Source organism: Terrapene carolina, unplaced genomic scaffold, assembly GCF_002925995.2.
Source record: "Terrapene carolina triunguis isolate 2854851 unplaced genomic scaffold, T_m_triunguis-2.0 Scaffold495, whole genome shotgun sequence".
NCBI classification, from domain to species: domain Eukaryota; kingdom Metazoa; phylum Chordata; order Testudines; family Emydidae; genus Terrapene; species Terrapene triunguis.
The window spans coordinates 548,002-571,403 of record NW_020664846.1 but is presented as its reverse complement, the minus strand read 5'-3'; the positions used below and the strand labels follow the sequence as shown (position 1 = coordinate 571,403).

Sequence of the window (23,402 nt, the reverse complement as noted above, 5' to 3'; positions counted from 1 at the left end):
GACAGGAGCACTGTTTTCAGGCTAGAGAAGGGTAGGGAAGGTGTGGGGAGCAATACATGTCCAATGCAGCTGGTGTCCAAGTATGGGTGAGGGGCTGTAAGGGATTCTGTTAGCCTGTGAGGTGGGAGGCCATTTTAAGTCTGCCCATTCTGAGCTCCCGATTGTTTGTGCCCCATCCTCCCGCATATGGGGAGGGTAGTGAAATTCAGTAGTGGACTAAATCACAAATTGAATGGCAGGGGTTAGCCAAGGAAGGCTCCTTCATTCCTTGGTTTTATGGTGTGAGGCCATTTAACCCTTCGCTGGAGCTACTTAATGCCTAGTAGTTTGGAGAGCGTCAGTGCCTGTCTTTAATATTACAGTTAATAAAGTTGCATTCTGCTGTTTTAAATCCATTTGTGTGAGTCTTTATCTTTGCTCCCCCGTTTGTCATCATCAGCTGAAAATTAGGGCTCTTGCAGTACATGTGTAGTTTTTCACAGTGCTGCGTATGATGGAGCTGCTGTAGGTTTAATTTTCAATTACAGTGACTGGAATAGCTAGCTATAAGATTTTGTGTTTTGACACTGAATGCATCACCATGCCATCTGAGCCCCTAAACTCCTGCATCTTTGTTGGAGTGCTGGTTTAGGATTACTGTGGGAAGCCTTGGGACTTGCTTGTGTATGTAAAATCACATCCATAAATGTTGCATTAAATGTGTTTGTATGTATTCAATAATAGTGTGTCCTGTGTTGTGTTCATAGTGGGGATTGGTTAATTCTTCCTATTGATCCTGTAGTAGTTCAGCTTTCTTGGATGACAAAAAGACACTCAGTTGTGTTGTTAGGGTTAAAATTCCTCACTTTGAAAGATCTCTTTTGGGCTTAAACAAATAACTTTCTTGCTGTATAAGCTACTTTGGTTTATTTCTTGCCTGTCTGGTACCAATTTTATTCAGCTATATCTGTGCTGCTAAGATTGTTCGTGTTTTCATAAGTTGCAGCCATGCTACATCTAAGGATTTTACTTCTTCCTTTAGGGCCTTTTTGAGAAGCCGCCTAATGTAATGAAATCTTCCTTTAATGTTCAGGGTCGATCAGTTTATGGCACATCGAATCTCCCTAGGCAGGGCCATCTTAATGACTTTGCAGGGCCCTGTAAATTTGGCGCCCCTTTTATATTACAGTAGAAAATAAATAGTAATTATTGTCTTTAAAATTTTATTGTGAACCAAAACACAACATAGGGGTAATAGAAGAAAATGTATATATATTTTGCTGGTTTAAAAGCATCACTTTCTAGATTTGCGAGCAGCAAAGTCACAAATGACATCTGCAAATTCAATTTCCTGAAGCACTTCGGACTCAGTATTCATCAGAGCCTGGATAAAATATTTTTTCACACATCACTGCTGTGGTCTCCTTTCTGCGGGGGCCCTGGGCATGTGGCCCGTTTGCCCCTGCCTTAAGACATCCCTGCATATGCTGAACCTGATTCTCTTGTGGTTGCTCTTATTTAGTGGTTCAGCTCCAGTTAATTCTTGAATTAACTTGTCTGTGTTGTTTAAGCCTCTTCCCTTGTGTGCTTTCTGTTCTAAGCAATCATTTAAAGTTTCACACTGTTGCTTCTGTCAGCTTTCATAGAATCATAGAATATCAGGGTTGGAAGGGATCTCAGGAGGTCATCTAGTCCAACCCTTTGCTCAAAGCAGGACCAATCCCCAGAGAGATTTTTACCCCAGTTCCCTAAATGGCCCCCTCAAGGATTGAACTCACAACCCTGGGTTTAGCGGGCCAATGCTCAAACCACTGAGCTATCCCTCCCCCCCTTTGGCCCATTGTGCCATTTGGCCAGTTTATCTGGGTGTAGTTGAACTCCATTATCATCATTTTTTTAGACAATGCTGCCTATTTGATCTCTCTTGACATTTTGCAGTCAATTTCCTTTTCTTTGTTTCGAGGTGGTATGTATAGCCCTATGAATATTTTTGCAACTTGGTATTTGTATCTGTCCTGGTTTAGCTGGGTGGGTCCCAACACTCAGAATGTTTATCTCACTGTTCTGTAGAATCTTTTTCAATCCAACATTCATCCCCAACTTCTTCAGTCTAGTCTATAGCCAGGTATTACAGAATCCCATAGATATTTTTTTTAATTCCGCCATCTTTCCATAATGGATATGATATCATGGTCTTCCATTGCAAGGCACTCTAGTTCATCTATTTTTACTTTTAAACTTTCCATATTTGTATATAAAAGTTTATAGTTTTATTTTGACCAGATGGCCTATCTTTATTTACCTGTCTTAGGATTTATACTGCCACCGATCAACATAGTAGCTTATTGCATACATATTTTTCTCTCATATGGGTCATTAGCTAGGTTTGAACCAACTATCTTCAAATGTGGAGTGGTTGGCTTTCTAAACTCTGTATTCTAGGCTCACCATAAGTTCTGGGCTTGATGCAGGAGTCACTGAGTGAAATTCTCTGGCCTGTGCTATGTAGGCAGTCAAACTAGATGGATCCAGTGCTGTTTCTACTGGGATCCTGCATGGATGTGCTCTTGGTCCAATGCTGTTAAATATCTTTATCAGTGATGTGAAAGAACATAGGAATAGTCAGACTGGATCAGACCTGTGGGCCATCTAGTGCCTTGACTCAGAATGTGGTCTTCACCAGATGCTTCAGAGGAAGGTGCAAGAAACTCTGTAGTATGTAGATGTAGGATAATCTGCCTAAACCTAACACCTAATAGAGGGCTTGAGTTCTGAAGCATTAGATTTATATTCCTTCCAGAAATTACTGTTACCTATACCACTGGATAGTGTTGGTATCCATAGAAATGTCCAACCCCTCTTTTGAATCTTACCAAGTTCTTGGCCTGAGTGATATCTTGTGGCAATGTGTTCCACAGTCTAATTATGCATAGTGTGAAAATATCTAATCATTGCTAGTAAAGTTTACAGATGACACAAACTGGGGGATTGGTCCTGCTTTGAGCAGGGGGTTGGACTAGATGACCTCCTGAGGTCCCTTCCAGCCCTGATATTCTATGATATATATTCTATGACTGGTAAATGGTCAGTCAGTTGTACGAGCAATCAGGATCACATGGTAAACTGGACTCATTTGAGCAACATGCCTCATGGTTTGAGAAATTTTAAGAAGCTCACTGTAATTCATCCAAAAGAAGATTAAATGGTGACTTGAAATACGTACCTGGGGAGAAGGAAAGTAGAAGGCTTTTTAATCTAGCACACAAAGGCTGAAATCTAAAGGTGGACAAATTCAAACTAAAAATTAAGACAATAACCACTAGATCAACTTCCCCTGGGACGTGTTGGATTCTCCATCAGCTGAAGTCTTTAAATCAAGAAGAAAAAAAAAAACCAGTAACTCAACCAAAAGTTCTGGGCTTGATGCAGGAATCGCTGTGTGAAATTCTCTGGCCTGCGTTATGCAGGAAGTCAGGCTAGAGGATTTAATGGTCCCTACTGCCCTTAAAAATATATTAATCTATTAAAAGAGTTTCCAGAATCAGAACAAGGAAAGGCCCAGTGTGTCAGGTACAGGAGCCACTTTTAGCAACACATTTTCTCTTCTCCCTGCTCCTATTCAAACTGCATAGGTAAATGCAACGGCCTTGACCGGCTCAGGGTTATGCTCACACAAAAACTTCCGTTTCCCATTAACAGTTACTTTTTTATACCTTTCAGTTACCCTGCTTCTTATGCTTCCTTTTTTCCTAGGCTGCAAGCACGTGAAAGGCATCCTGCTATATGGACCGCCAGGCTGTGGTAAAACACTGATGGCTCGACAGATCGGCAAGATGCTGAATGCCAGAGAACCAAAGGTGGTCAACGGTCCAGAAATCCTCAACAAATATGTAGGAGAGTCTGAGGCCAACATCCGCAAGCTCTTTGCTGATGCAGAAGAGGAGCAAAGGAGGGTAATGCAAAAATAAATAAGTAGCAAAGTCAATATGCCAATGTATGAAGAATGACTGAAGGTTTACTTTTCAATAAGTCTTGGAACACCAGGGAAGTTCCAGAAGCCTGGAAGAAAGCTAATGTTGTGCCAATATTTAAAAAGGGTAAACGGGTAAGATAATGGAGTGGTTGATAAGGGACTTGATTAATAGAGAACTAAAGGAGGGTAATATAATTAATGCCAATCAACATGGATTTATGAAAAATAAACCCTGTTAAACTAACTTGATTTCTTTTTTTTGATGAGATTACAAGTGTGGTTGATAAAGTTAATAGTGTGAATGTAATATACTTGAACTTTTATAAGGCATTTGACTTGGTACTGCATGACATTTTGATTAAAATACTACAAAGATATAAGATTAACATGACACACATGAATTGGATTAAAAGTTGGCTAACTGATAGGTCTCAAAGTGTAGTTGTAAACAGGGAATGATCATCGAACGGGAGTGTTTCTAGTGCCCTCCTTCCCCCTCGTTTCCCCCCTGGGATTGGTTCTTGGCTATTTAGCATTTTAATTAATAACATGGAAGAAAACATAAAATCATCACAGATAAAGTTTGCAGGTGACACACAAATTGGGGGAGTGATATATAATTAAGGGCAGGTCACTGATACAGAGCAGTCTGATCGCTTGGCGAGCTTGTGGAAGCTCACAACGTGTTTTAATATAAATGTCCATTTCTGCCGTCGGAACAAAGACTGTAGGCTTTACTTACAGGATGGGAGACTCTATCCTGGGAAACAATGATTCTGAAAAAGATTTGGGGGTCATGGTAGACATTCAGCTGAGCATTACCTCCCAGTGTGAAGCTGTGGCCAAAAGGGATGATGTGATCCTTGGATGCATACACAGATGAATCTCAAGTAGGAGTAGAGAGGTTATTTTACCTCGCTATGTGGCACTGGTGTGACCGCTGCTGGAATATTGTGTCCAGTTCTGGTGTCCGTAATTCAAGAAGGATGTTGACAAATTGGAGAGCATTCGGAGAAGAGAATGATTAAAGGATTAGAAAACCTGCTGTACAGTGATAGACACAAGGAACTCAACCTATTTAACAAAGAGAAGGTTCAGGGGTGATTTGATTACGATCTGTAAGTGCCTACATGGGGAACAAATATATGGCAAAGGGCTCTTCAGGCTATCAGAGAAAGATTTAACATGATCTAATGGCTGGAAGTTGAAGCTAGACAAATTCAGAGTGGAAATAAGGCATAATTTTTTTAAATGATTATAATTAATCAATGGAACAACTTAACAAGGGTCATGTTGGATTGTCCATCATTGAGTGTTTTGAAATCAAGATTGGATGTTTGTCTAAAAGATCTGTTTTGGGAATTATTTTGTGGACTTCCTATGGTCTGTGCTGTGCAGGTCAGACTGGATGATCACAATAGTCCCTTCTGGTCTTGGAATCTAGGACTAATTGGAAGATGATTACCCTGTGCATTGAGAGACTGACTCACTGATCAGCATGTGGTGTTACTGCTCCTGAGAGTAACTTTGTGAATCTGAATGGCAATAGTTTCCCCTATTAACAATAAAACTATCCCCATTCTGTCCCTTCCAGGCTATCTCTGTACCCTAAAAGTACTGCAGTTTCACTTATGCGCTGAGTCATGATTTAATCTGTAAGTAGGGTTGCCAACTTTCTACTCGCACAAAAGCGAACACCCTTGCCCCGCCCCTTCTCTGAGACCCTGCCCTTGCCCCGCCCCGTCTCCGGGGCTCAGGTAAGGCCTGCCCCCCCGCTCACTCCATCCCCCTTCCCTCTGTCGCTTGCTCTCCCCACCCTCACTTACTTGCTTATTTTCACCAGGCTGGCTGAGGGGGCTGGGGTGTGGGGTGAGGGCTCCGGCTGGGGGTGGGGGCTCCGGGCTTGGGGGGTGGAGCCAAGGGGTTCAGAATATGGGACTGGGCTCCAGGCTAAGACAGGGGTTTGGGGTGTGGGAGGAAGTATGGGCTCTGGGCTGGGGGTGCAGGTTCTGGGGTGGGGCCAGAAATGAGAAGTTCAGGGTGCAGGAGGGGGCTCTGGGCTGGGGCAGGGGATTGGGGGGCAGGGGAGGTGAGGGCTCTGGTTGGGTGTGCAGGCTTTAATGTGGGGCTGGGGATGAGGGATTTTGGGTGCAGGAGGGGGCCCTGGGTTGGGGCTGAGGGGTTCACAGGGCGGGAAGGGGATCAGGGCTGGGGCAGGGGGTTGGGGCCCAGGAGAGGGTCAGGGGTGCAGGCTTCAGATGGCACTTACCTGAAGCAGCTCCCAGAAGTAGAGGCATGTTCCCCTTCCTGCTCCTATGTGGAGGTGCGGCCAGGTGGCTCTGCCCGGTCTGCAGGCGCCATCCCCGCAGCTCCCATTGGCCACAGTTCCTGGCTAATGGGAGCTGCGGGGGCAGCGCTTGGGGCAGGGGCTGCCCCTGTGCGTAGGAGCTGGAGGAGGGACATGCCGGCTGCTTCCCGGGAGCTGCGCGGTGTGGAGGCTAGCAGGGAGCCTGCCTTAGCCCTGCTGCATGGTGTTGCCAACCGGACAGTAAATGGCACAGTCAGCAGTGCTAACCGGAGTCGCCAGGATCCCTTTTCAACCGGGTGTTCCGGTTGATAACCAGACACCTCATCACCCTATCTGTAAGAGCTGTCAACACTTGGATCCTATGGTGAGAGGAGATGCTAGAGTAGGTTGGGGTTAGATAGCACTCAAACTGGAGTAGTGATAGCCATCTTGGACAAGTAAAAGCAGCTTCTCTGTCCCAAGTTTTGTGGTCACGCTCAGTTAGGATGTTATTGGCAGCTCCTGGTAAATGTGGGAGCGTTTGGAAGTATTCTTGTGGGGTTTTTTGTACTGGTTTTGCATCATATTTTTCATGACTGTTTTGTTTCATGCCGTCTGGTATCTGCTTCAGACAGCATCAAGAGCAAGGAAATGGGTCCCAAATTTTGCTCTCAGACCCTTTGAAGTTGGTGGGAGCTTTGCCACTGACTTCAGCAGTCACAGGATAAAGACATAAATGCCTCAAATTCACATTTTCCCTCAATATGCTGCACCATCGAAGTTTGGGCTCTCATATTCTTTGTCCAAGATTGTATGATATCTTCATCTGTCACTAATTTTTCCCACCAAAAAACCTGGCTAGCAAGCAGGACAATAATGCAAAACTAATGTTGGTAAATTGAATTGCCCCATTAGGATGGGGGGTGGATACAGGGGACAAGGGGATGAGTTAACTTTTTCTGTACCTGTTAAATTTTCTGTACAGCCACCACGGAAGGCAGTTTTTAATAGCCAGCCATAGCTTAAAAGTCTAAATACTGTTTATGTGCGATGCAGCAGAAATAGCCTGTTAGAGGCGACTCTTGGTAGTTTGTGCCTGCTACAGGAAAAGTGTCATCTCTGTGATTTTGACAAGATCCTTTGCTGAAGGCGAGGCAGAATTTGAAGTTTATAAGGATTTGTATTTTCCTCTAAAAATATACTGATCAGCTACAGCTGTAGGGGTATCAGGAGAGTGTTAATTTGAGCCCCTGCAAGTCCCTTCCTCTCCAGTTTATTGCTATAAAATTGGTATCTGTGAGCTCTTTCTCCTTTGAGGTACACACCTGTTAAAATAGACCTTATGCTGGCTGGAGGAGGTGGGTCCTGATGACAATTTATGAGATTAGGAAAGTCTTGGAAAGGTCACAATTGTAATGACTTGTGCTGGGGGCAGATTGCCAGCACGACAGCGTATTCACACATACTGTTCACATTGTCTCCAGCTCCGTGCTAGACACACAAGATTGTCTTTTGAAGCAGGATTTTGGAGGGGAGAAAATGGCTTGACAGTGTAAATATGGGCAGAAAAAAGATGCTGCCTTATTCTCTCCCATTGGCGTCTGGTGGATATTTGAGTGATGGAGGGTTAGTTTGAGGTATTTATTGTGTATTTAGAGTTTGGCCAAGTTGGTTTGAATTAATATTCTCCTTTAAAAATGTGCTTAGGAAGAGGTAATTGGGGACAGTGTCATGTGAAACAAACCGTTTATAGGCCTCATCTACCTGTTGCACACATCCTAGCTTCTATAGGCCGAGCGCATTGCACGCTCCAGGGGCTCCTTTCATCCTTCTGTTGCCCCATGAGTTCCCTGTGTGCCAGCCTCTCTGTAACTCCACCCAACCCCACGCTGGGGCTCTGCGTGCCCAATCCCCACCCCCCGCAAGGCTGTGTGTGTCCCACGTTTTCCCCTCTGCCACGTATGTGGGGCTCCCTCCTATTCTCCCCCTCCCCACCCCACATCACTGTTTCTCTTATCACCACTCCCCAAATGTAAAAGTCAGATACATCTAGGAACTCAGAATACAGACCCTACTTACAGAATGGGAGCTACTATCTTGGGAATCAGTGATTCTGAAAAGGTCTTGCGGGGTCCTGGTGGATAACTCATAGATTCCAAGGCCAGAAGGGACCATTGTGGTCATCTAGACTGGCCTCCTGGATAGCACAGGCCATTGAACTTCCCAAAATAACCAGCTGAACATGAGCTGTGCCCCAAAAAGTGAATGCGATCCTGGGATGCATAAATGGGAATATGGAGTAGGAATAGGGAGGTTCTATTCGCTCTGTATTTGGCGCCTGTGTTCGCTGCTGGAATCCAGTTCTGGTGTCCACAGTTCAAAAAGGATGTTGATAAATTGGAGAGGGCTCAGAGCAGAACCACGAAAACGATGAAAGGATCGGAAAACCTGCCTTATAATGTTAGTCTTAAGGAGCTTAATCTATTTATCTTAACACAGAGAAGGGTAAGCAATGACATGACCAAAGTCTATAAATACCTACCTGAGGAACAGAAATTTTTCTGTTACACTTGTCCTTTTATACGTGTTATACTCTCCCTGTGAAGGTACTTATACACTGTAATCAAGTCACCTTAGAGACCAGACAATGGTATAACAAAATCCAAGGACTGCAAGTTGAAATGAGACGAATTCAGACTAGAAGTAATGTACAGATTTTTATCAGTGCAGGTAATTAACCATTTGGGTCATAGTGGTTTCTTCATCGCTAGCAATTTTTAAATCAAAAGGTTATTGTTGATCACAGTGGTCCCTTCTTCTTTGGCTGATGGTCCCTGTGTGTTGTGGAAGCAGAGAAAGAAGAGAGGGTTTGAGTGCAGCCATTTAAGTGCTGTGTTCTTCCCTTGCAATTGCATGTCCTAAATAAAGCTGTCTCTGATTTTGTTGCTTCCAACCTGAGAGTGGAGTTCGTTTCTTCCACAGTGTATTCCAGCATTGGTGCTCATGCACTCACTTTATGCGACTGAGACTGGAAGATTCTTGCTAGCAGGCGCATCTTCTAGCAAGAATCTTCTGGTCTCAGATGTGCAGAGCACATGCACACCCATAATGGAATACAGATGGGGAGCACACATTTGCAACTCCACTTACTGTAAGATGCAGGGTATTACTATAAGCTATAAGGTGTAACCTTCCTTTCTGTGACAAAAATGTTTACTCCTCTTAAAGGCCTCCTGGTATCCAGGGCCTTGTTCAGACTATTACTTAAAGGAGTTATGTTAACATGTGCTAACAGATTTTAAAAATCTCATGTAGACAAGGCACATGCTGCATTTAACATGTGCCAAATTGGTCAAGTTAAAGCCAAGGGGGAGCCTTAAATTTAACTCAGCCAGTTTAACACATGACCTCATATAGACCTAAAATGAGGTAGCACGTTAGCTAACGTTATCCCTCCTTTAAATCTTAGTGTAGACCAGGCAATGGAATGATAAGAACTTGACCTACGGGGTGTCTGCCACAGCATTTTGTAGGGATCACTGATAAAAACATGCCAATGCCTCAGTGTTCTCTCACCAACAGGAGCCAAGAAAGGGTAGAATATTAGCCATTTTGTCTGGTCAATTTCATTGATAACTTTGGGCATTCTTATATTATTTCTTTCCAATAGCTTGGGGCAAACAGTGGTCTCCACATCATAATCTTCGATGAAATTGATGCCATCTGCAAGCAGAGAGGGAGCATGATGGGCAGCACTGGGGTCCATGATACCGTCGTTAACCAGCTGCTGTCTAAAATTGATGGGGTGGAGCAGCTAAATAACATCCTGGTCATTGGTATGAAAACCTCACATGTGATGCCGCGGTTTCTAAAAGCGCAGGTCAGGCAGGATCCCTGGGTTTGGAAATGTGTGTTATCCACCTCCCGTCCCACAGTACTAGCTCTAACAGAAGCTGCAAAATCCCCTCCCACTAAGGCCGTGATGACAAATAACTCCAGTTGGGCTGCTGCAAGGCATTCTGGAAACAAAAACTGGACTTATTCAAATGAGCTTTGCCCAGAATTGCGGCTTTTTGTCCAAGGAAAACTGTGGTGTAATGAAAGAGGCTCCAATTGCTGGTCTTAGTAAGAAAGGGGAAGAAATTTTGTTTCTGTATTTTGAAATAAAATGCACAAGAAGAAAAAACTTGTATTGACGGGAATCCCAAAGTATGAAGAGCAATGAAATAAAGATTGAGAACCCAATGCTTAAAAGGAGAGACTTAGTGACTCAGACACTATAAAATGACAAACAATTGGGGTGGGGCTGTCTGGCAGAGTGGGAACGAAATATTTGGCTTCAACATTTGAAATCTGAGGATTTCAGCGGCGGTCAGGAATTTAGTCCTGACAAAGCTCTCTATCCTCAGGACAGGTACAGGGCAGACGGGGGCACTGGGAGCTTCCCTGCCTTTCTCCACCAGCGTGCCTCAACCCTCATAAGCTCGGAGAGACCAAGAGTGATAGGGGCATTAAGTCTGAAGTGCCTATTCATACCATAGCGCCTCTGCCAACTAAGCCGTCAGCACTAGTGTTGTGGTACTTTTGAATATCCCTTTAATCGGTTCTCTAGTAATTCTTTAGTTATGTCAGCTTGCTTTAGTTTTCCTTGCTCTTAAAGGCCTCCATTTGGGGGTGATCCAAGATATCAGAGAGCCTTGTGGGTTCCCGTGTTCAGTCTTGTGGGGGAGCCTGGGTAACCCAGTCAGTGTGGTGCTCTGTCCCCCTCCAGTGGTACCTGGCAGACAGAGATTGGTGAGTCTGCTACAGCCTTGGCTAACTGAGCTTGGTCTTGTAATTCAGGAATTGGAACTCGTGTTTAGCTCCAGAGGTGCTCGGTTCAATCCTGGCTGCTGACAACCCACATGACATTACACAGACCTCCAAAAGTGCTGCGATTTTTTAAGTAGTCCTCTTTATTTTCTCTCTCAAAATCTTCTCCTTGACTTTATAAGGCTGGATTGAACATTCAGGTGATAGTTAGAAACTTAGTTTCAGCTAATGCTTCGTTTGGCTTCACCTTTGTCCTTAGGAATGACCAACAGACCAGACCTGATTGATGAGGCCCTGTTGCGACCTGGCAGATTGGAGGTGAAAATGGAGATTGGTAAGCGGGCAATAGCCTATCGCTACAGTGCATAACTGCAAAGTTTGGTGCAGCTCCATGTGGGACATTTTATGTAAATTATCAGAAAGAACGAGGAGTACTTGTGGCACCATAGAGACCGATTAAGTGGGTTTTAGCCCACAAAAGCTTATGCTCAGATAAATTTGTTAGTTTCTAAGGTGCCACAAGTACTCCTGTTCTTTTTGCTGATACAGACTAACAGGGCTGCCACTCTGAAACATGTAAATTATGTAATTAGCTTGTATATTTACATACAATCATAGATATTGCTTTTCAAAAGTGTCGTTTTAGTGCTGGTGAAAGGCATTGGATTGACGACAGATTCCCTTGGGAGCAGGTATAGGCAGGCAGGAACCTTAACAAATGGTAGAGAACAGCCAGAGAGAAGGTGGAGAGGCCCCCTGTCTTCCTGGTTAGCAGGTGCCACTGTAGCTACCAGGATGAATTATAGCTAAGGCTTTGTTTTAGTCATGGGTATTTTTAGTAAAAGTCATGGACAGATCACGGGCAGTGAACAAAAATTCACAGCCCGTGACCTGTCCATGACTTGTACTATATACCCCTGACTAAAACTTGGGCCGCGGGTGCTGGCGGGGGCGGCACATGGCCCGGAACCTAAGTTCCCTCTAAGCTGCACGGCCGCACAGCCGCCTATTAAGTGCCGCGCAGGCACTCAGGGTTGCAGTGGGGAGAGATGCCTCTCGCCCGGCCCGGACCTGCTGCAGCCGGGAGAGAGGCGCCCCTCCCCCAGCCCCAACCCAGCCTGGTCCGGACCTGCCGTGGCTGTGGGAGTGGTGCCCCGGCCCCAACCCAGTCCTGGCCCGGACCTGCTGTGGGGGGGAGATCTGGCGGGAGTCCTCTCTTCCCGCCGTAGTCCTGGGACAGCCTGCACCCCAAGCCCCTCATCCCCGGCCCACCACAGAACCTGCACCCCCAACCCTCTGCCCCAGCCCTCAGCCCCCTCCCACACTCCGAACCCCTTGGCCCCACCCCCACCACATGAATGTGCACCAATATGAAGGTGATGTGTCACACATCACCTCTATATTGGTGCCCATAACAAAATTCATTCTGCACATGGGTGAAAAAATTAGAGGGGACACTGCCTGGGACCCCTGCTGGTGCTGGGGGGGCTCGGCAGCGGTACGCAGCTTGGGACCCCTGCTGGTGTTTGTGGCAGGGGCCGTTAGAGGAACTGGCAGGCTCCCTACCCAGCTCCGCGCAGCTCCCTGGAAGCAGCTGGCATGTCCCTGCAGCTCCTAGGGGGAGGGAAGGCCAGGGGGCTCCGCATGCTGCCCCCGCCATGAGCTCCAGCTCTGCAGCATCTATTGGCTGGGAACCACAGCCAATGGGAGCTGCGGGGCTGGGACCTGCATATAGGGGCAGCACACAGAGCCCCCTGGCCCCTCCATCTTGGAGCTGCAGGGACATGCCGGCTGCTTCTGGGGAGCCCTCCCCATAAGGTAAGCGCCGCCCTGCACCCCAGCCCCCTGACACAGCCTGAGCCCCCTCCCACACCCAAACTGCTGCTGGAGGCCTTGCAGCCTTAATTATAGCCCAAACTCCCCTGCTTGCCCATAGCCCCGCCAAATGCATGACTTTCACGCTGGGCTGCAGGAATGCACGAGGCCAGCCTGCCTGCATGTGTGACACGTGGCAGCTGGGATTCAGGAATTGAATACAGGAGTTCCTTCTCTGCCAGTGCCTTGCTGCATGACCAAGTCACTTAAACCTCGTGTGTCGTTTTCTCCATCTGTAAATGGGGGATAATTCTAACTAAAGGCTTGTTAGACTTAGTTTGCAGCAAGCTGGGATGTGACTCTACCCTGCGCTAGCTTGCTGCACGCTAAGTGTCTGTGTGGACTTTGCTGCTGCACAAGAAGAATTCTGTAACGCGCTTTGATCTGCCACACTTGGAAATGGCAGTAAATTAACTAGGGAGCTTTTAGTGCACAGCGGCAGGGTGCACATGGGTATCTAGTGTGGGATACATTCACACCCTCGCTTGCCGTGAACTAAGTGGTCACGTCCACAAGCCCTAGTCACAGGGGGGCTGAGATGTCATTAATGTTTTTTGAGGTTCTCTGATAAGTCATTGTAAAGTATTCTTCTACGTACATGAATGGAGGCTGCTCATGGAGCAATCACCTGCATGCTGGAGCTGTAAGGAGAGGCTGCCAGTAACACTGTTGTTCTGAAGTTGCTGCTTTGAGACAGCAGAGGACAAGGACTGACACTTTCTGTTTACAATTCTCAGGTTTACCAGATGAGAAGGGCCGACTTCAGATTCTTCATATCCACACAGCCAAGATGCGGGAACACGAGCTGTTGTCTGAAGATGTAGATATTAAAGAATTGTCTGTGGAGACCAAAAACTTCAGTGGTGCTGAATTAGAGGGTCTGGTGCGAGCAGCACAGTCTACTGCTATGAACAGACACATAAAGGTCAGTCACGGTTTCCCCCACCCAGGAAATAGACAAAAGGAATGGCTGTAAAATTGGTTCACTTGTATGATGTTTTTTGTTCTGGGTGTATAATGGAGCCTCTACATACCTCAGGAGTTGGGATCTCACATGGATTCCAAGCTATGAACATGTAATTGTTTTTCATGTGGACAAAATATGTCCATTTCTCCATCTCCTGCATGTGTCCCCTAAATGCCGACCATGCGGCCCTGAATGAACATGCAAGAGAACTGGCGTAGTGTCAGATGAATCAGGTGCATCAACAGATTCATAAAAAGCTTGAAAGGAAAGCGGTTAACCAATTACAGTGGTTTGGAGGCAGGGTGTTGTGTGTGTTTCAATAATCTTTGGGACTTGTGGAAGTTCTTCAGTGTGTATCAGGGTGGATCCCCTAGTAGATGCCCATGTGCCTCATGGGCATGAGTTCAGTCTTTTGAACAGCAGTGTTCTTCACAGCCGCGCACATGCCCGGTATCTTCTTGTGCCCCATGTGAGGGCAATAAGGGGCGGAGGGGTCGTGACCCCCTATTGGTTCTGTCTTACTGCCCCAGCAGCAAGGTGAACCTAGTGAGTATGTGACCTGTTACTTTCTTCAGAGCTTTAAAAATGTGTTTTTCATAATTTTGGTGAAAAACTTCATCTTCTCCACTGGTTTAAATTGGATGTTAAAAACACACCCTCACACCCCCCAAAAACATTTCTTGGCAGCCCCCCCCCAGTGCACAGCATGGTGAGGCACTATTTGCCAATTCCCATACCTTAGGGCAGACTCTAAGGCATCAGGGATCAAACCTTGACCCCTGTGATTGCTCAATCCCCCTCACAGACAGACGTCGTTTCGATGCCTGTTCTTCTTGGGATAGAGCAATATCCTGGACATGTGCTCTGCTTGCCAGTGCCGGGCATGCTGGTCTTTCTTTATGAGGACTTGCAAGTCCACGGCCGTAAGCTACATCTGCTGGAGCCGTCCATGCGGATCACTTCTGACCCAGAATAAACACTAATGGGCAGACCAGAGCCAAAGCAGAAATGAGTCAGTGCTTCCTCAACCAGACACGATACTCCTGGATCTTGAGGGATGCAGCGTTGAAGAAGCTGCGGACATCTCTGACACAGACTGCTTTGGCACTGGCTACCTCAGCACATCTCCAAGAACCCCCTCCCCCCCAAAAGGAGGACTCTAAACATCACTCTGCTGAGGCAAAGCCTCCAAATTCTCTGAAGATCCCATGTCTGAAGAGACAAGCATATTTGCAGGTACGGTGTGCAGGAAAGAAGGCAGGTTACTGATTCGGTTCTGACTACAGCAGTGGTACTGGTGGCCAAGCCCATCAAGGGTCTGAGTTACACCCCAGCGAAAGAACCAGAGAGATCCTGTGCACTGAAGCAGCAGCTGGCACCGGTGCCACTTCATCCTATGACCCAGCTGTTGGAGGAAGCGCGTACTACTTATCACCCTCACCAGCCTACTTGCTTTCACCAGCATTGCGTAGGAATCCCTCTCCCCGACCTTCTGAGAACAGCCACAAGGGACTTCCTGCAGGCCACGTGTTCCGTGCCCCATCCCAAGCAAGACATGAGTAGCACTGGGCTGGCACAATCTTAACCTGGCAAGTAACCTTACAGCATGCAGCCTTGGCTATGTTGGCTGTATTGGGAACCATCATTTCATATAGCCTGGAGCAGGTCCCTCTCCCACACATCAAGGAAGAGGAAGAGATCCTGCTCCCCAGAGGCATCCTTAGCTAGACCACCCACTCAGAGCCAGATGTTGGCCTCCAGCAACAGGTGACAACAGAAGAGAAGCGGCAACCTCTGTGTCCACCTAAGGAATGATCATCTCCTAGGGAGATAGTGGCACTGGCACCAGCACCCGCAATCAATGACTGCAGGGCTTTCCAAGACTTCCTGTCCCAGATCACAGAAACCCTGGGCATTGAAATCACAGTAATCCAAGAAAAGGTCAACAAGTTTTTCGATGTACTGAGCTCTACAGCCTCAGTCAGAATCTCTCTCCTAATCAATCAATGGGGGCATACTCGAGCTGGCAAAGGGACAGTGGAGGATACCAACCACTCTGTCCCCACATCTAAATGAGTGCAATAGAGGAACCAGATGCCTCCAAAGGGCTTTTAACACTTTTATACACACCCAATTCTAGGATGCCCATAAAGAAAAGGACGCTGAAAACTGTACCTCTGGGTGCAAGGCACATTCCTTCACCTTGTTGCAGTTCTGCATTGTAAACTACCAGGCGTTGTTTGTGGAATATTACTTTCTCACCAGGACAAAGTCACTCCCTTCCTGTCCAAAAAAGCATAAGAGAAGAGGGAGGAACTGAAAGAGATTGTAAAAGAGGACCAGATGATGGCTAGAGCAGCATTGCAAGCAGCCATGGAGGTGTCCTAGAGTATTAGGGATGCATGCTGGAGCAGCCAAGATGGTTATGAGGTCAGTGCCTCTGCCATCACCATGAAGAGGTCCTCATGGCTGCCAGTATTGGGCATCCCAAAAGAGGTAGAATCATAGAATATCAGGGTTGGAAGGAACCTTAGGAGGTCATCTACTCCAACCCCCTGCTCAAAGCAGGACCAACCCCAACTAAATCATCCCAGCCAGGGCTCTGTCAAGCCTGACCTTAAAAACCTCCAAGGCAGGAGATTCCACCATCTCCCTAGGTAACCCATTCCAGTGCTTCACCACCCTCCTAGTGAAAAAGTTTTTCCTAATATCCAACCTAAACCTCCCCCACTGCAACTTGAGACCATTACTCCTTGTTCTGTCATCTGCTACCACTGAGAACTTCTGAGCTCCATCCTCTTTGGAACCCCCCTTCAGATAGTTGAAGGCTGCTATCAAATCCCCCCCTCACTCTTCTGCAGACTAAATACGCCCAGTTCCCTCAGCCTCTCCTCATAAGTCATGTGTCCCAGCCCCCTAATCATTTTCACTGCCCTCCGCTGGACTTTCTCTAATTTGTCCACATCCCTTCTGTAGTGGGGGGACCAAAATTGGACACAGTACTCCAGGTGTGGCCTCACCAGTGCCAAATAGAGGGGAATAATCACTTCCCTTGATCTGCTGGTAGTGCTCCTACTAATACAGCCCAATATGCCGTTGGCTTTCTTGGCAACAAGAGCACACTTCTGACTCATATCCAGCTTCTCGTCCATTGTAATCCCCAGGTCCTTTTCTGCAGAACTGCTGCTTAGCCAGTCAGTCCCCAGCCTGTAGCAGTGCATGGGATTCTTTCGTCCTAAGTGCAGAACTCAGGTCTTTTCCTTGTTGAACCTCATCAGATTTCTTTTGGCCCAATCCTCCAATTTGTCTAGGTCACTCTGAACCCTATGCCTACCCTCCAGCATATCTACCTCTCCCCCCAGCTTAGTGTCATCTGCAAACTTGCTGAGGGTGCAATCAATCCCATCATCCAGATCATTATTAAAGATGTTGAACAAAACTCTGCTTGATACCAGCTGCCAACTAGACATCGAGCCATTGATCACTACCCGTTGAGCCCGAGAATTTAGCCAGCTTTCTATCCACCTTACAGTCCATTCATCCAATCCATACTTTTTTAACTTGCTGGCAAGAATACTGTGGGAGACCGTATCAAAAGCTTTGCTAATGTCAAAATATATCACATCCACCACTTTCCCCATATCCACAGACCCAGTTATCTCATCATAGAAGGCAATCAGGTTGGTCAGGAATGACTTGCCCTTGGTGAATCCATGTTGACTGTTCCTGATCATTTTCCTCTCCTCCAAGTGCTTCCAAATGGATTCCTTGAGGACCTGCTCCATGAATTCTTTATTCTTTATGAATTGGTTGAGTTTGGATGGCTGGGAACACTGAGTGCCTCCTGCTGATCAGTTTATGGAGCAGCCTAAGTGACAATTGCTTAGATACTCTCCCTCTTCCCACCCTCCTTCCTGGAGAAGAAGCACACTGAGGCCAGTATGGCGTCTCCAAACAGGGCACACTTTACATTCCATGTGAGCAGCAGCTCCTAGGCAATAGGAAGGATGTTAAGGAAGAAGTTCCAGCCCTCAACTCTGTCTCTCTTATGACAGATTAGGGACATGTTTTTGTCTAACTATGAACTCTGTTTTGTTTTGCCACGTTGTTTCAGGAGCTCCACATTGGAGTCTGAGCTTTATGTTACACTGCAGCCTCCATTGTGGACTAAAGCATCTATTTTGTAGTAAGTCGGAGCTTGACACCTAGTCTAAAAAGCTAAGTCGGAGCAATTTAGGGCCATCGGCTACGGACCTGTCCCCAAGAACAGTGGACTTGGTACAGAGAAGTCTGGCGGGGGGAAGGGGCTGGAGTTCCTCAGCCAGGACACATGGCCAAAGGGCCAGAGATTCATAGAGTTTAAGACCAGAAGTGACCATTAGATCATGTAGTCTGACCTACATCGAATCACAGAAATGTAGGGTTGGAAGGGACCTTGAGAAATTATCACATCCAGCCCCCTGCACTGTGGCAGGACCAAGTAAACCTAAATCCCTGACAGGTGTTTGTCTAACATGTTCTTAAAAACCTCCAATGACAGGGAGTCCACAACTTCTCTTAGAAGCGTATTCTAGAACTTAACTACCCTTATAGTTAGAAAGTTTTTCCTAGTATGTAACCTAAATCCCCCTTGCTGCAGATTAAACCCATTACGCTGTGTCCTACTTTTTGTGGATATGGAGAACAGTTGATCCCCATCCATGTTGTAACAGCCCTTGACACTTATCAAGTCCCCTCTGTCTTCTTTTCCCTAAATTAACATGCCCGGTTTTTTTAATCTTTTTTCATAGGTCAGGTTTTCTGAACCTTTAATAATTTTTGTTGCTCTCCTCTGGACTCTCTCCATTATGTCCACATCTTTCCTAAAGTGTGGCACCCAGAACTGGACACAGTACTGCAGTTGAGGCCTCCCTAGTGCTGAGTAGAGCGGGACAAAAACCTTCTGTCTCTTACGTACGACACTCCTGTTAACACACTCCAGTGTGATATTAGCTTTTTTTGCAACTGCATGACATTGTTGACTCGTATTCAATTTGTGATCCACTATAACCCCTTTCTTTTTCAGCAATACTATCACCTAGGCAGTTATTTCCCATTTTGTAATAGGGCATTTGATTTTTCCTTCCTAAGTGAAGTACTTTGCACTTATCTTTAATAAATTCCATCTTGTTGATTTCAGAACTATTCTTCAATTTGTCAAGGTCAATTTGAATTCTAATCCTGTCCTCCAAAGTGATTGCCACCCCTCCCAGCTTGCTGTCATCTGCAAATTTTATGAGCATACTCTCCAATTCATTATCTAAGTAATTAATTCAAATATTGAATTGTACCATAACCAGAACTGGCTCATGTGGGACTCCACTAGATATTGTCCTCCCAGTTTGACAGCAAACCATTGATAACTACTTTTTGAGTATGGTCTTTCAACCAGTTGTGCAACCACCTCATAGTAATTTTATCTAGATCACATTTCCGTAGTCTGCTTATGAGAATGTCATGAGGGAGTGTATCAAAAGTCTTACTAAAATATAGCACATCTGTTGCTTCCCCCCATCCACAAAGTCAATAACCCTGACAAAGAAGGAATTGAGGTTGGTATGGTATGATTTGTTCTCTTGCTCCAATGTACATAAAAGGCAATAAGATGTCGTTCTTTATAGCCTTTGCTCGGTGTAACTCATTCTGTGCCTTAGCCTTTCTGATTTTGTCCCTACATGCTTGCGCTTTTTTTTTTTTTGGTACTCCTCCTTAGCAGTTCATCCATGTTTCCACTTTTTGTAGGATTCTTTTTTGATTTTCAGGTCATTAAAGAGCTCCTGATGGAACCATATTGGTCTCTTCCTATTCTTCTTATCTTTTATTTCCATTGGGATAGTTTGCAGTTGCGTGTTTTAATACTGTCTCCTTGAGAAACTCCCAACTCTCCTGAACTCCTTTTCCCCTGAGATTTTCTTCCCATGGGACGTCTCTGAGTCTGTTAAAGCTTTTTAGAAGTCCATTGTCCTTATTCTTCTGCTCTCACCCCTTTTTTTCCTTAGAATCATGAAGTCTCTCATGTCATGATCACAGGTCATTACATTTCACCCAGTTATCCCTGTACTGAGCCCAATAACTTGTGAGTATATTCAAGGGAGGAAGGCTCGCTGTGAAGGGGGGCAGGCCCCAACCACAGGGGACCCAGACTAAAGAGAGAGGAGGACCAAAGAGCTGCCTAGCCTATGGAAGCTGACAAAACCCAGGACTCATAGGAGGTGTGAGATCAGACAAAGGGTGGACTGTGTTCAGTATTAATTGTTTTCTTCAAAGCTCTATAATTCTTGAGGGCTTTCAAGAGTAAAGTGTTTGTGGTTAAGACATCCATTTGCTAAGCCTGAATTCTTCTCTGGCCTGCCATGTTGTCCTGAAAGGGTTAATCAAGAAGCTCAGAATGCCCACAGCAGCTGGGGACGCGGAGGACTTTGGCACTGAATCAAAGGTCTGGGCAGCTGGGTGCAGAGCCCCACATCCCAAGGAAGGGGGCAGGCACGAGATCGGCACCTCGGAGTGTGCTTTGGAGACCTAACGCTAGGAATAGAGCCTCAGTGCTGCCCAGAGCCAGTGGGGCGTTGGAACATATGAGCTACCGCAGTTGGATCCTCTCACAACAGACTGGTGTCCTTCCAGAGGCAGACAGGGCCAAGATGTGACATCCTGTGTTAGGCCTGTATCAAACCATTTCCACACATCTGAAGGAGGCCCGGGCTGGAGTCTCTTTAGATCTTATCAGCACTTTGTCAGCGTGTGACATAAGGCATTGCCTCCTTCCCATGGCTGGGCACAGCTCAGAGATAAATTCCAGAACCAAGACTGATGTGAACCAATTCTTTGACATGCCATTGAGCATAATGGCATGAGAGCTTTCCCTCACTTGGGGCCTGCAGAGCACCCCACCAACTCTCACTGGACTTAGCAGAACTTGCAGATGAGAAATGGCTGTAAAATGCTGTCAGAGGGCTCCATGTTATTTGTGTGTCACTGATTCAATAACCAAATGGTTTCAGTCTACAAGGAAGAAAGTTGTCCCCTCCACCATCCCCACCAACTGTCAGATCTGTAGACTCCAGTGGGATCTGAGACACAAGCTGGCTTCTTTCTTCCTTGTGCACCATCAGTAGTAAAGGTTCCAGAGGCTAGGCTAGGCCCTCAGAGACATCTGTGCAGTCCTGGTGACTGTGGATTTGCACAAGTGTAACTGTGATAGCAACTTAGTAAACAATTCTGATGATGCCCAAGAAGAAGTGGAATCCAGCCCACTTCCCCACAGTTGTACTGTTCTTACAAGTATAAAAAGTGGTAAAAACTTACTGTAGTCATTAAAATCAGCAGATTCCTTTTGCATAGGGTGATACCATTTCAGAGCAGAACCACACTTGAATGCTGCCTAAGTGCATATAGAGCTCTGCAGCATCCATAATGTTTTTTATAAATGGTCTCCTCCTATAGGATTTCAGAATGGAAGGAGGATGTCCTGCTCTGACAGTGTTTGTGATTTATGAAGGTCGTTCTGCGTTTAACTAGAGAGGTGATAAGGACCGTGAAATGTCAGCTTAAGGAGGTACGGAGATTAACCAAAATGTAAAAAGCACCATTTGATATTTGATAGTGTTGAAATACAGATTTATTAGCTCATACAGGTGTAGGCTGAAAGACACAGACTCTTTGCTCAAGTGACCAAAAGATGGTGTGAATATAATGGAAAGGGAGGGCCTTTTACATTGACACATACGGCTCTGATTTTTTAGAAGGAAACTAAGGTGTTTAAAAGCCTATTTGCATTCTCTATTTGTATTTTAAGATAACTCAGCCATTTTACACGTAAGCTAAACAAATCCTTTAGTTATTAGCAGGGGAGAGATCTGGGTTGTGTTAGCTAATCATGCATCTCTATTGGAGATGTTGTATTGAATGGGAAAAGAGGCTCCCTCATCCAGTCAGAACAAGCTACGAGCTAAAGACCCACTGAGTGGGTCTTTGAAATTTCAGAGTATAAAAAGCCGTATCAGTCAACTTTTTTAGTGTGAGTGGGTGGGGGTGGGGAGGGAGTGTCAGTGGGTTTCTTCATGTTTGGTGTTGAATTGAGGAGTGGGACAAACTGATGAGGATTCATTGGATCAAACTCAATGGGGGCTTCTCACCAGGAAGAATTCCCTATCGGTTTAGAACCAGTGTAAACTAGCTTGCAATCGGTAACTGTAGAGAATGTTTTAGAAGTGTAGTAGAACCTGCAATTAACTTTATGACTGCAGAGCATTAAGAGATTACAAATTTGGGATAGAAAGAACTCATTAGATCATTTAGTCCATTTCCCTCATCAGTACGACTCTAACCCCTGAGACTTGACATGTCAATGTTAAAGTGTAAGGGTGTTGACTAGTTCTTTTTTAGATCAAAAAAGCAAATAATATCAAGCATCTCTTTTTGGACATGTTGTGTTTAAATTTAGTTACTCTTTATCACATGAATATAGCTGACCCAGGCAGTCATCCTTATCCTAGGGCTGAATTACTTAAGTTGTTCAGACCTCTGCACAAGTTCCAGTTGTTCTGATGAGAGTTTCAAATTGTCTCTTCAATTATAACTTTCTAAGGTTCCCTGTGACAGAGTCTGTTTCAGTCTGGCACGTATGCATGTTCTTTGTCAAAGGGTTCTTAAGCTAAGCATTGATAGGCAGAAAGGGAGTATAAATGGTCATTCAAGCAGTAAAAGAGACAAGGTGGGTGAGGTAATATCTTTTGTTGGGCCAACTTCTGTTGTTGAGAGAGACAAGCTTTTGAACTTACAGAGAGCTGCTCTTCAGGTCTGGGAAACTAACTCAAAGCAGTTGGTATTTTTAGAAGGCCTGATCTTCCAGTATCATTTTCTCAGATTCATCTCCCAGAGATGTTTTTCCTGAGCTATTGTCAAGTCTTCTGACCTGTTCACTTTGACAAGTTCACCTATTGTTCAGAGACACTTAAAAGGCAGTTAAACCTTTTTGACAGCTCTGACCCCTTCCTCCAGCAAGTTCTCTGCAAACAGCTGGGTTCATCATAACAGGATCAATGCTTAGTGAAAAGTCTAAGTAGCATAGTCAGGCCTGTGTAAGGTTCACTCACGGTCAGACCAGTGTAAAAATCTGTGTGCTTATCATTGCCATTCCAAGCAGAATGAAAGCTGCAATCCCGTCTTCTCTCTCCCTGTAGAAAGAACTTGCTGGAGTCAGATGCAAAGCTCCTCAATAAGGGGAGTTTGAAGGTTCTGGTTTCCTTTTGGAACTATAATGTTGGAGCTGAGCATCCACAGTTCTGGCTAAAATCAATGTGTGTTCCGGCATTTTTAACTGATCTAATCATTTTCTCTGTACGCTCTGCAGTTGTCGTGAGCTTGGCGGTAGCTGGTGTGATGATCATGTAATTGATCAGGGATGGAGGACATTTTTAATATTTCTGATGACTGTGCTAGAGTTACTCCCTGATAGCATCAACAGTGCT

General features: G+C 45.6%; 1 protein-coding gene across 1 annotated transcript in view; it reads left to right on the top strand.

Moving 5' to 3' along the window:
- NSF (N-ethylmaleimide sensitive factor, vesicle fusing ATPase) overlaps nucleotides 1-23,402 on the top strand; it is a 166,113-nt gene that overhangs the window by 78,961 nt on the left and 63,750 nt on the right. The window contains exons 9-12 of the mRNA XM_026658664.1: nucleotides 3,733-3,932; nucleotides 9,910-10,075; nucleotides 11,311-11,385; nucleotides 13,664-13,851. Coding sequence (XP_026514449.1) covers nucleotides 3,733-3,932; nucleotides 9,910-10,075; nucleotides 11,311-11,385; nucleotides 13,664-13,851 — 629 coding nt within the window. The remainder of the gene's footprint in view (nucleotides 1-3,732; nucleotides 3,933-9,909; nucleotides 10,076-11,310; nucleotides 11,386-13,663; nucleotides 13,852-23,402) is intronic.